The sequence below is a fragment of the Eumetopias jubatus genome, unplaced genomic scaffold (assembly GCF_037043125.1).
Source record: "Eumetopias jubatus isolate StellerSeaLion01/CBP00866 unplaced genomic scaffold, mEumJub1_p1.0 scaffold_176, whole genome shotgun sequence".
Taxonomy (NCBI): Eukaryota; Metazoa; Chordata; class Mammalia; order Carnivora; family Otariidae; genus Eumetopias; species Eumetopias jubatus.
Window position 1 is genome coordinate 151179 of NW_028274982.1, and position 10046 is coordinate 161224.

General features: G+C 38.5%; 1 protein-coding gene and 1 long non-coding RNA gene across 5 annotated transcripts in view; one reads left to right on the plus strand and one right to left on the minus strand.

Moving 5' to 3' along the window:
- Window positions 1–7882, plus strand: part of LOC148161527 (uncharacterized) — a 146126-nt gene extending 138244 nt beyond the window's left edge. For 3 of the 4 annotated variants that reach the window (XR_015767538.1, XR_015767536.1, XR_015767540.1), the window contains one exon: window positions 7421–7882. This is a non-coding gene — a long non-coding RNA (uncharacterized LOC148161527). Of the gene's footprint in view, window positions 1–4291; window positions 4748–7420 lie in introns of those variants that run through there. The other variant, XR_015767537.1, reaches the window with a different exon arrangement.
- Window positions 751–4217, minus strand: LOC148161529 (breast cancer metastasis-suppressor 1-like protein). Its single transcript, XM_088020807.1, has 4 exons — window positions 4153–4217; window positions 3394–3433; window positions 2628–2754; window positions 751–938 (listed from the first exon to the last, which is right to left on the minus strand). The coding sequence occupies exons 1-4, from the start codon at window positions 4198–4200 to the stop codon at window positions 821–823; spliced, it is 333 nt and encodes a 110-aa protein (XP_087876933.1). The 5' UTR covers window positions 4201–4217; the 3' UTR covers window positions 751–820.
- Window positions 7883–10046: the final 2164 nt, after the last annotated feature.

The following is a 10046-nucleotide window of genomic DNA, read 5'->3' on the forward strand; positions in this document are numbered from 1 at the left end:
TCTGTTTCAAAAGGTCAGACATGAACAGCAAGCACCACAATACTGTCAGTTACTATTCACCACTTATATACTGCATCATAAATACCAGGCATAAATACCTGACCTCTACAGGTTCACAAGAAATACAGGTAGAAGCATGTTATTACTTGACACTAATTTTACTAATTAAGTATAATTTGTAAAAATAGGTCACCACCATACAATCAAGGAAGAGGAGAAGAAAAGCTCCTAGTCTACAAAAGTGCTCCCTTTAGCTTTCAAACCCAATAGCTTCATTTTGGGTAAAACAAGATTGTAAAGAAAGGTCATCAGTTCTAAATAAGCTGATGATGCCATATATACACACTCACGTATATATGTTTAAATTTCAATTCTGATTTAACACAATGTACTAGTACAAACCATTTATAGGAAACATTTTATCAGGCTTATTTACAAACACAATGAGTGACAAAGATATGGAAAAATCAAAGAAATTGTAGACAAATATAGCCATTTAGCAACATAGTTCACTAAAGATAAAACAGATTTGCATAATGTTTTTAAAAAACAAAGAAAAAAATTTAGTAAGAAACCCCTACCATATATATATACCTATTGGTCATTGGACCTAAAAGGCAAATAAATGTAATGATCATGATTAAGTTTTTATTACTATCTCATTGACATATCAATATGAGGTTTACTTAAGAGTACTACCTACAAATACAGTCTCATGATTCGATGAGAATATTAAGTTATTGAATACATTTTTAACTCCCATGGCACATCACACTTGATAACACTAATAAGGTAGCTTTAGATAACACTTAAATCATGATTATGAATGTTTAATTGAATATTTTCCTTTCTGTAGCTGTGAAATGTAAAGCTTAGATTTGCTTCCATCAGGCCTCTTAAACCAAACTTCATCATGGTTAATTGTTGTAATTACAGCACTAAAAAGGGGGGGGGAAAGGAATGAATGAATGAATTGCAATACGCCTCCACCACTCATTTTAGAGTACTAGCCATAAAACCAAAATAGCTGGACTGCAAGAGTAGATTCAGATATGTAATTGTCATTTACCACAATGCTGCACTATCAGCAGGGCATATTGTCAAAAACATCACATTCAGCAACACTTAAGAGACAATCTCCTTTCTTTCCTTAATAGAACTGGTCATATTTACTATAAGAACTATTAAATGCACATTGTTCCACTACAGCCCCACCCCAACCCACCCCCCAAAAACACACAGTGGAGCTAAAAACACTAATTATATAGTATTACACCTCCAATTTATATCAGCCCAGGCAGTAGGAAATCTTTGACTGTTTTAAATTTTTTTCAAATGCTTTATTTTTTCAGAGTATCCACTTACTTTAAGTTTTTATTTAAATTCTAGTTAGTTAACATATAGTGTAATACTGGTTTCAGGAGCGTAGGAAATCTTAAAAATACCAATCCCTAATTCCCAGTGTCAAAACATCTGTAGGTACTTGTATGGATTCTTTTTTTGACACTACTTATCTTTATGTAGAAATATTTTTAAAAACAGATTTGTGTTTAATACTCTTATAGTATTTCATCTCTTTTTAAATCACATTTATGCTAAGTAGTCAGTAAAATGTCTTAAAAGTAGTAAGATAAAGCAAAGAATCTAGGGGTATCACATAGAACCTAGTAATTAGCTCAGGGCGCTTCTATGAGGAAAGTTATTATACACAATGCTCCTACTATCCTAAAACTTTACAGATGAAATTACAGTCCAAGTAAAACCACTATATTTGGAAAATGAGTATTCTTCCCTAAATACAAACACTGCATTTACCAGTCATACCTAGAAAAAGATACTTTCTTACTATAGAATGTTACCACTCTGAGAATTAAATCCTAAACTACTGAAGGAACAAAAGCAGTGATTAGCATTAATATTTTCCAAAAGCTACAACCAGATAAAACTTAGAAGGCTATCAGGGTGCCTGGCTGGCTCAGTCAGTGGAGCATGTGACTCTTGATCTCGGGGCTGTGGCTTTGAGCCCCATATTGCGTGTAGAGATTACTTAAAAAAATAAAATCTTAAAAAAAAAAAAACCAGAAAAACTTAGAAGGCTGTATAATTATCGAAACGTTTAAGCTTAGACAGATTGAGTCTTTTAAAAGGCAGCTTTCAGTTTTCAAGTTACACTCTAATTACTGTGACTCTTAAGGCTTTCCTTAATTTTCCATTCTTTTCCTACTCTAATTGATACATATTCTTTGTATCCAAAATACTGTAACACAACCAAAAAAGTTAACGATTAATATATCCACCCAAAACTCATAACAGATGGTTTAAAGATCATAATATTAAAATCCTAACAATTCATCTACTTTAAGAACTAACAAATAGGACCACTTACCTGGGCTAAATAATTCCAACATTTCCTCTTGTGTTAATGCTTGTGCTCAAGAACTTAATATGTGATGTAGGTCTATAAATATTAACACTGGTGAACACACATGCTAATCAAATCATATGCCAAGAGAAAAGAAGGATCCATAGGCAATTAATGGTGCATTATGAATGTACTACAGAGGGGGCAAATATTTATTGACAATAATGTTGTAAATACTGAACAATGCTGAAGTGATAATTTTTACCTTGTAGGACATTCATCTTTTTTATCAATACATATTGTTTGTCCACGTATATACCATTCACCATCATAGTATAATCTTCCTTCTTCGGATCTAGCACTGTGCAGATGTTTTTCCAGTTTCACAGGTGCTAAAGGGATCAGTTCAAAAACTGTTATATTAATAAGACATTGTCAGAAAAACAAAAGTGGAGAACATTAAGCAGTATCACCAATCCATGCATATAGGTGAAAAAACACTAAAAATATTTCTTAGATAACAACTATAAATCTAATAGAAATAAGAGAGGGGCGCATGGGTGGCTCAGTCGGTTAAGCGACTGCCTTCAGCTCAGGTCATGATCCCAGAGTCCCAGGATCGAGCCCCGCATCGGGCTCCTTGCTCAGTGGGGAGCCTGCTTCTCTCTCTGACGCTCCCCGCTCTTATGCTCTCTCTTTCTCACTCTCTCTCAAACAAATAAATAAAATCTTTAAAAAAAAAAGAATTTAATTTCTTATATAATTAAGTTTTTAATATAACGACAAAATAAAGCTGTACAATGTACAATAAATCATCAGTTAACTAGACAAGTGCCAGAAGGGGAAGAAGGTGCATTATCAGTTACTAGTGCCAATTTTAAGTAGGATTTTAAAACATTGTAATTCCAGGAGTAGTGCTCACTGTTGAAATGAAACCACTGACAGGGGCGCTGTTTGGTATGTGGATGACTTAGCCCTGATTCAATCAGTCTCCACAGAGAAGATTCCCGAACTTAGATTAAATGACTTACGTTCTGTTTTCACTCTGTGTGGACCCAGTGTAGCCATTGCCTTAATTAAAAAAAGAAGAAAGACACTGAGTTTATAGACTGAAAGTACATTGTGGGATCTATTTAATGTCTACAACCCTACTGACGACCTCAGTAGCTAACAGTGAAATACAATCTTCAGCTGCTCTAATAAATTTTAATGTCTAAGACCATAAGGAATATAAAGAATAACCATTCCGCCTAAAGGTGTTATCAATACCTGAATTCATCTCTTGCAACTAAGAAGTTTCTGAAAACGGAAAAATTTAATACAAAAAATAAGTCTCCACTTTCAAACAAGCACAGAAAATCCTATAATTCTTGAATGTTTAATGAGAGAATGCAAGACATACAATACGAGTTCAAATATTCACTTTCATTCATTCAACAAATATTTATTGAGTGCCCTCAGAAAGCCAGGACTGGGCTAAGGACTAAGCACAGAAAGATTATATATTATTACTTTTGTATAATAATAATAATAATAATTATTATTACCCTAAATAAATGCTTTTCTGGACTTTTGCATAAATTATTTATTACATTATTACAGGAAAAAATACAAATTGCTGACATGTCTCTCTTAAAGTATTCTTGCAATCCACAGTTATCTGTATTAGCATTAACTGCCACAGAGAGAATGTTGTAAAGTAAGGCATATTAACAATAATCGTATTTTGATGTATTAGTGAAAAACCACAGAATCTTACAAAGTAAGATTCCATTGCTCTTTAATCATACCTTCCTAATTGTTGTCCAGTCTTCAAGAATATCAAGATCTTGTAGCATATAAACTATATATGGACGTGGAAAAGTCAAGGTCAATTTAGCTGTAAGAATTTCACACTTTGAATTTTATTTCCAAACTTCTGTTTTTCAGAGAATTGGAACACTGATTTGTGGACATAATCCTTTGGCATGCTGAATTCTGACTTCAAATTATTCTCCAAAAAACTCAGTACGAGGATAAATACATTTCAGTACTTCAGATGCTATAACCATATTCTCTTAATTCTAAGATATCACTGATTATAAGATATACCACCAACGTAATCACTGTTTTGAGGTGGGGATGGGAAAAGACAGGGGTAAAGGAGGAGCGTCCCACAGGGAACACCACAGGGAACACCAAGACTGAAAGCACATACTAAGTTAAAGACACTCCAGTTTTGGAGGCTCATGGGTGGCTCAGTCCATTAAGTATTTGACTCTCTTGATTTTGGCTCAGGTCATGATGACAGGGTCGTGAGATTGAGCTCCGCACAGGGCTCCGCGCTGGGCATGGAGCCTGCTTATGATTCTCTCTCTCCCTCTCCCTCTCCCTCTGCTGCTTCTCTCTCTCTCTCTCTCTCAAAAAAGCAAACAAAAAATGTAAAATAAAAACCTGAGGAACATTGAAAAGTGTTAAAAAATATACATGTGAATTAATCATGCTATATTCACATCAAAGCCTTTGTGAGCTACAAAGCCATATTTTCAAAGTTGAGATCATGACTAAATTTCTGCTCCTTCCCTACCCCTTTTGATCTAAACTATATTCTTCTGCCTCAGTTTTGTAAATCATCTTTTGCCTATTACAGGATCATATAAATAAAGTCAATGTATACTAATAAAAATTACAAAGACAGGCACAATGCAAAAATGTATACCAAGGCAAAAAAAAATTTAGAAAAGGATATCTGAAACAACAGCTGGCTTCTTTTTGTCAGGACTGAAAGGATCCTTCCTCTTTTTTCTTGACTGAAGCTCATCATTCCACAGCTCTGGCAAGTAAATAAAAATTAAGTATTAGCTGATTTCTGGAGATCAAAGTAAGGGAAAAGGCTTTGTAATTTCATGGTAGCAAAATTTCATTGGAAGCTATGTATATACACATATGACTATATAATTTCATGAGCAGCTCTATATTCATAAAATTTCCTGTGCCTTTATTAAAGTAAAAATCAACTTGGCATTTACTGACTACTAACTGATGAACGTATGTCAGGTACTTTGTTAAATACACACTGCGTGCATTATGTCATCCTCAAAGCTATCCCTGAGGTAGTGTTCCTATTATTTCCATTTTACAGATGAGGAGACTGATTTAGAAAAGCTAAAGTGACTGTTCACAGTCACCCACGCAGTAGGGCCTGGGGCAGTGGTGTGACAAGTTCAGCGTGTCTCGGGCGCCTGGGTGGCTCAGTCGTTAAGCGTCTGCCTTCGGCTCGGGTCATGATCCCAGGGTCCTGGGATCGAGTCCCACATCGGGCTCCCTGCTCCGCGGGAAGCCTGCTTCTCCCTCTCCCACTCCCCCTGCCTGTGTTCCCTCTCTCGCTGTCTCTCTCTGTCAAATAAATAAGTAAAATCTTAAAAAAAAACAAAAAACAAGTTCAGCGTGTCTGACCCCACTGTGCCTAGTCTACACTGGAGAAATAAAATCTCTGAGGGGAAAAGCAATGTACACGCAAGACCTGGAGAGTAACCCAGTATATCTTCAACCCAGTGTAGAAAGCCTTTCCATAATACCCCTGAAAAGGCAATTTCAACCTTGGACTGATGTAATTATTAATGAGTTTTTCCTTTTTCTGAGACAAAAATCTACCTCCCTGTAATTTCCGGTTTGTGTGATACCAAAAAGAAAAGGTTTTTATTCCTTCTTCCACCTGATCTTTCAAGACTTAAAGAGAAGAACATATACTGTAGTTGTCTTCCAGTACTATTCTTATATTATAAAGATATTCTTGCTGTTCTTATAGTATACCATTCTTACTCCTGTAGCTGCTGTCCTACTTCTCTTTTGTCCCTTTTCACGCATTCCCTTTGCTATGTCTTTCTGAAATGTGAATGCAAATCAAAGCAACAATCACAAGCCCGTCAAATTCTTTAGAAGTCTCCCCCTTTCTCATTAGGACACTTCACTTACATAACATCTGTGTCAGGAGACTCGGATATGATGAGACACTACAGCAAAGCCCAGGTTCAGTGTCACCTAAAGTAACTGTCCCCAGCACGCCACCCCCATTCCCTGAGCTAATATCAAGGCTGTGCCTGTCCTCCTCAAGTCTTCTTCTCTTCTCCTCCAGCTCACTCTGGACTGTATCATACAACAAAAGCTTTTCACTCTGCGGAAAAAAAAAAAAAGATTATGCATAAGTGGAAATAAAAAATCGGTCTTAACTATGAGTACTAAATCACTTGCTCTTAAAGTACTTTAACACATGATGCTTTTGTCTGCTAACTTAAAATTTTTTAAGATAAAATGCCAAAAACATGAAAGAAATAAAACTAGAAAATACAGAATCTAAGGACAGATTTAAATACATGCAATTAAATTGTTTAATGACATCTAAATTTATATGTGATATGAGGGTAAATGTTTACATACAATTCACAGTAAGCGCCAATGGCCCCTTTTATATATAAGCAGGTCCTACCTGTCACTATAACAGAGAACCTGTACTATAAAGTAGATCATTATAAAATGGTTCATGTTTTCTCATCGCAACAATAATTGAGCCTTTATTCCTAATACCTCAATATCATACAAAATAGACTACTATATCGCAGAGAGGGATTCAAGTAGGAATTCTGTAATCCTTTTAAATCTAATGAGAGTCAAAATCATAAAACTACAGACTATATCCAGATCTCTCAACAAAACTATAGAAAGACTGAGGGACTTGCTAAAAGAGACTATTTACTACTAGCAAATCAGACTAGAACCCAGGTCTACTAGTTCTAGCCCCTTGTTCTTTTAATTAGAAAACATTATATCCCTTATTTTCAAAGGGATAAAATATACATAAGTATAATACCTAGATTTGTTCTATAAAAAGCTTATGACAGATTCCCAACCCGCCCACCACACCCTTACTCTAGTGAGGAGAGGCTACTAATGCATAGTTAGATGTGCCTGTCGCCTCATAGAGACTACTGGAATACAGTTAGATAGGATTTCTAGGGGAAGGCACAGGCCACACCCATTTGGCAGCACTCCCAGTGTAAATCATGAAATCCTCTCTTCCAGGTGTGAAATTTAGAGTCTACACATGCTTGAAGGTTCTCCTGAGTGGTAGAGAGAAGATGGCTTTTGTCAATTTGAGGCAAGCCAGGAGCTTGAGAAAGTAAAGCTGAAGACTAAAACTCGATCTCATATGAAAAATCGTCTCCTTGCTTGCTACCCTCTATGTTTATTTCTTTTTACTTGTTCCCCTACCTTTGGTAAAGCCTTATGAAATATTCCAGTCTTATCTACATTGTGCTACAAGCACTGGGAAACATTATATACCAGAGGAAAAGGGAGAGCAGACCCCAGCCATGGTCAAGATAGTGTGACAGCTATAAACAGATCAGATTCTCCAACCAAAGATGACTCCTAATGCAGAGTGGAAGTGATAAAGCTTTTGTTTTTAAGATTATGAAGATTTAACTGCTGCAGTCTCTTTCATTTCTATTGATAAAATTGCCCTAGGTCAAGCAAAAATTCTAAAATAAGTCCACTAATCATTCTTTATAATTAAAACAAAACACAATGATCCTGAAATATTTAAAGCTTTGAAGACACCTCTGAAGATATTAAAAGTATAAAGGGTACAGATAGAAATGACCTTGAATCTATTCACAGTCTCATTTCTTTGTCCTTCTCTCTCTTACCCTCAGCCCTGTAAGATCCTCAAAAACCTTTCCTGAGTAGGAAAGACAGTCATTAACACAGGAGCTAGAGGACACCTGGAAAAGAAATGGGCATCCAAACTCCCTTGCTTAGGTGCTGTAGAGGCTTCTTTGTTCAATAGGTAATTCAGCTTTTTTAAAGTACTTACTATAATTATATATTTGGCTTCAAAATCCCATACCCCTCCAATCTCCCCACCGACACTTACTCCTTTGAATGTGGATAGGAGTTAGTGACTCACTTCTAATGGACAGAATGTGGCAGAAATCTAGGTCATAAAAAACATCGTCGCTTCCATCCTGCTCTCTTGGATCACTCACTCTGAGAGATGCAGTCACTGGGTCCTGGGGACCCTCAGGCAGCATCTGGAGAGGCCCATAGAACTAAGGCTTCCAACCAACAACCAGCAAAAACTTGCCAGCCTTGTGAGTGAGTCACCTTGGAAGCAGATCCTCCAGCCCCCAGTCAAGCCTTCAGATAACCGCTTCGGCTGGCTGACCTCACTGCAACTTTATGGGACTCCCTGAGCCAGAACCAACCAGCTAAGTTGCTCCCAAATTCCTCACTACAGAGACTGCAAAATAATAAACTTTATTGTTGTTTTAAGTCACTAAGTTTTGGAGTAATTTATTACAAAGCAACAGATGACCAATACAAGAGCTCTCAACAAGCTTATTTCTATACACCTTTTCCCAAGAAGCTACTCTACCCAACTGAAAATGAGAACAAGATCTAGTGGAAAAGACATAAAGGGAACTTCTTAGAGTGATGGTAAAAAGACACCCAGGAAGACAGCGATGCAGGTGCCCCGAAGTTTTGTTTTTTGTTTTTACTTTTTTAGACACAATAAGCTTATTCTAAAACTAATTTGTCAAGGCTAAAATGGCCGAACGGCCCAGCAGGTAACGACGGCGCCGACCTCCCTCCCCCCCGCGGCGGCCCTCCCCCCGCGCCCCGTCCGGGCCCCCCGCCCCCCGGCCCCCGGCGGCGGGTCTGTCCCAGCTCGCAGGCCGCGCACAGTGCTTCGACTCCCGCGCGCCTGCACTCTGGGGGGGCGACCACCCTTGGGAGAGGCCCTGGGACCCAGCGTCGGGGCCGGGCGGGGTCACCCCCAGCTCCGCCCCAGTCCTGGGCTGCCTTGGCCATCGACGCCCTCGGAGGTGGGGGCCGGCGTGCGGCTGCGGCGCTCTCACGGGAGCCGGGCGGGCGGGGCCCTCATCCCGCAGACACTGCTGCTGTCCGAGCCTCGGCGTGGTTCCCGTAGGGACCGTGAACGTGCAGACACGAAGCACACACCTGAGTGGAGAAGCACGGCCTGTCACAGATGCAAAGGGTTCAGGTCATGTGCCAAACCCAGGTGCACTTAATCATGTTCGTTGGCCAGAAGTTTTGCTTTTAGCAATGAGAAACGGAGCTTTACAAGGTTAGATTGTTTAATGGGACCCCACTTCAGTCGTCCATTTAAAACATAGAGACCTTTCGTTGAAAATGGAAGCCTCCTCCCCTAGTTGGTTTCAGCTCGCACTTAACTTATTTCTCGCCCGAAGAGAGGAATACTACATTTTATAAAAAAGGAACTTATAAAAAGAGGAAATACTGTCTTCTGCAGTTAATCGAAATTTTATTCCTAAGGAACTGTAGAAGCAATTAACTTTTTAAAAAAGTTATTTGAGAGAGAGAGTGCGTGTGCGTGCGGGGGGAGGGTCGGAGAGAGAGAGAGAACCTCAAGCGGACTCCCCACTGAGCGTGGAGCCCTAGGCGGGCCTCGATCCCACCACCTGAGATCACGACCTGAGCTGAAATTGAGAGTTGGACAGGTGCCGCAGAAGCTGCTAACTTTTAGTACAGAAGAGGAAAAAAAAATTTCAATATCCAGTTGCTTCAGGATTCGAGTTTTAGAGTAACTTTTGTTCTGGGCTTTTTGAGAAGCTGTAACATGGAGTCAGAAAGTATGTGTTGTAATGTTGTAGAGCTGAATTGA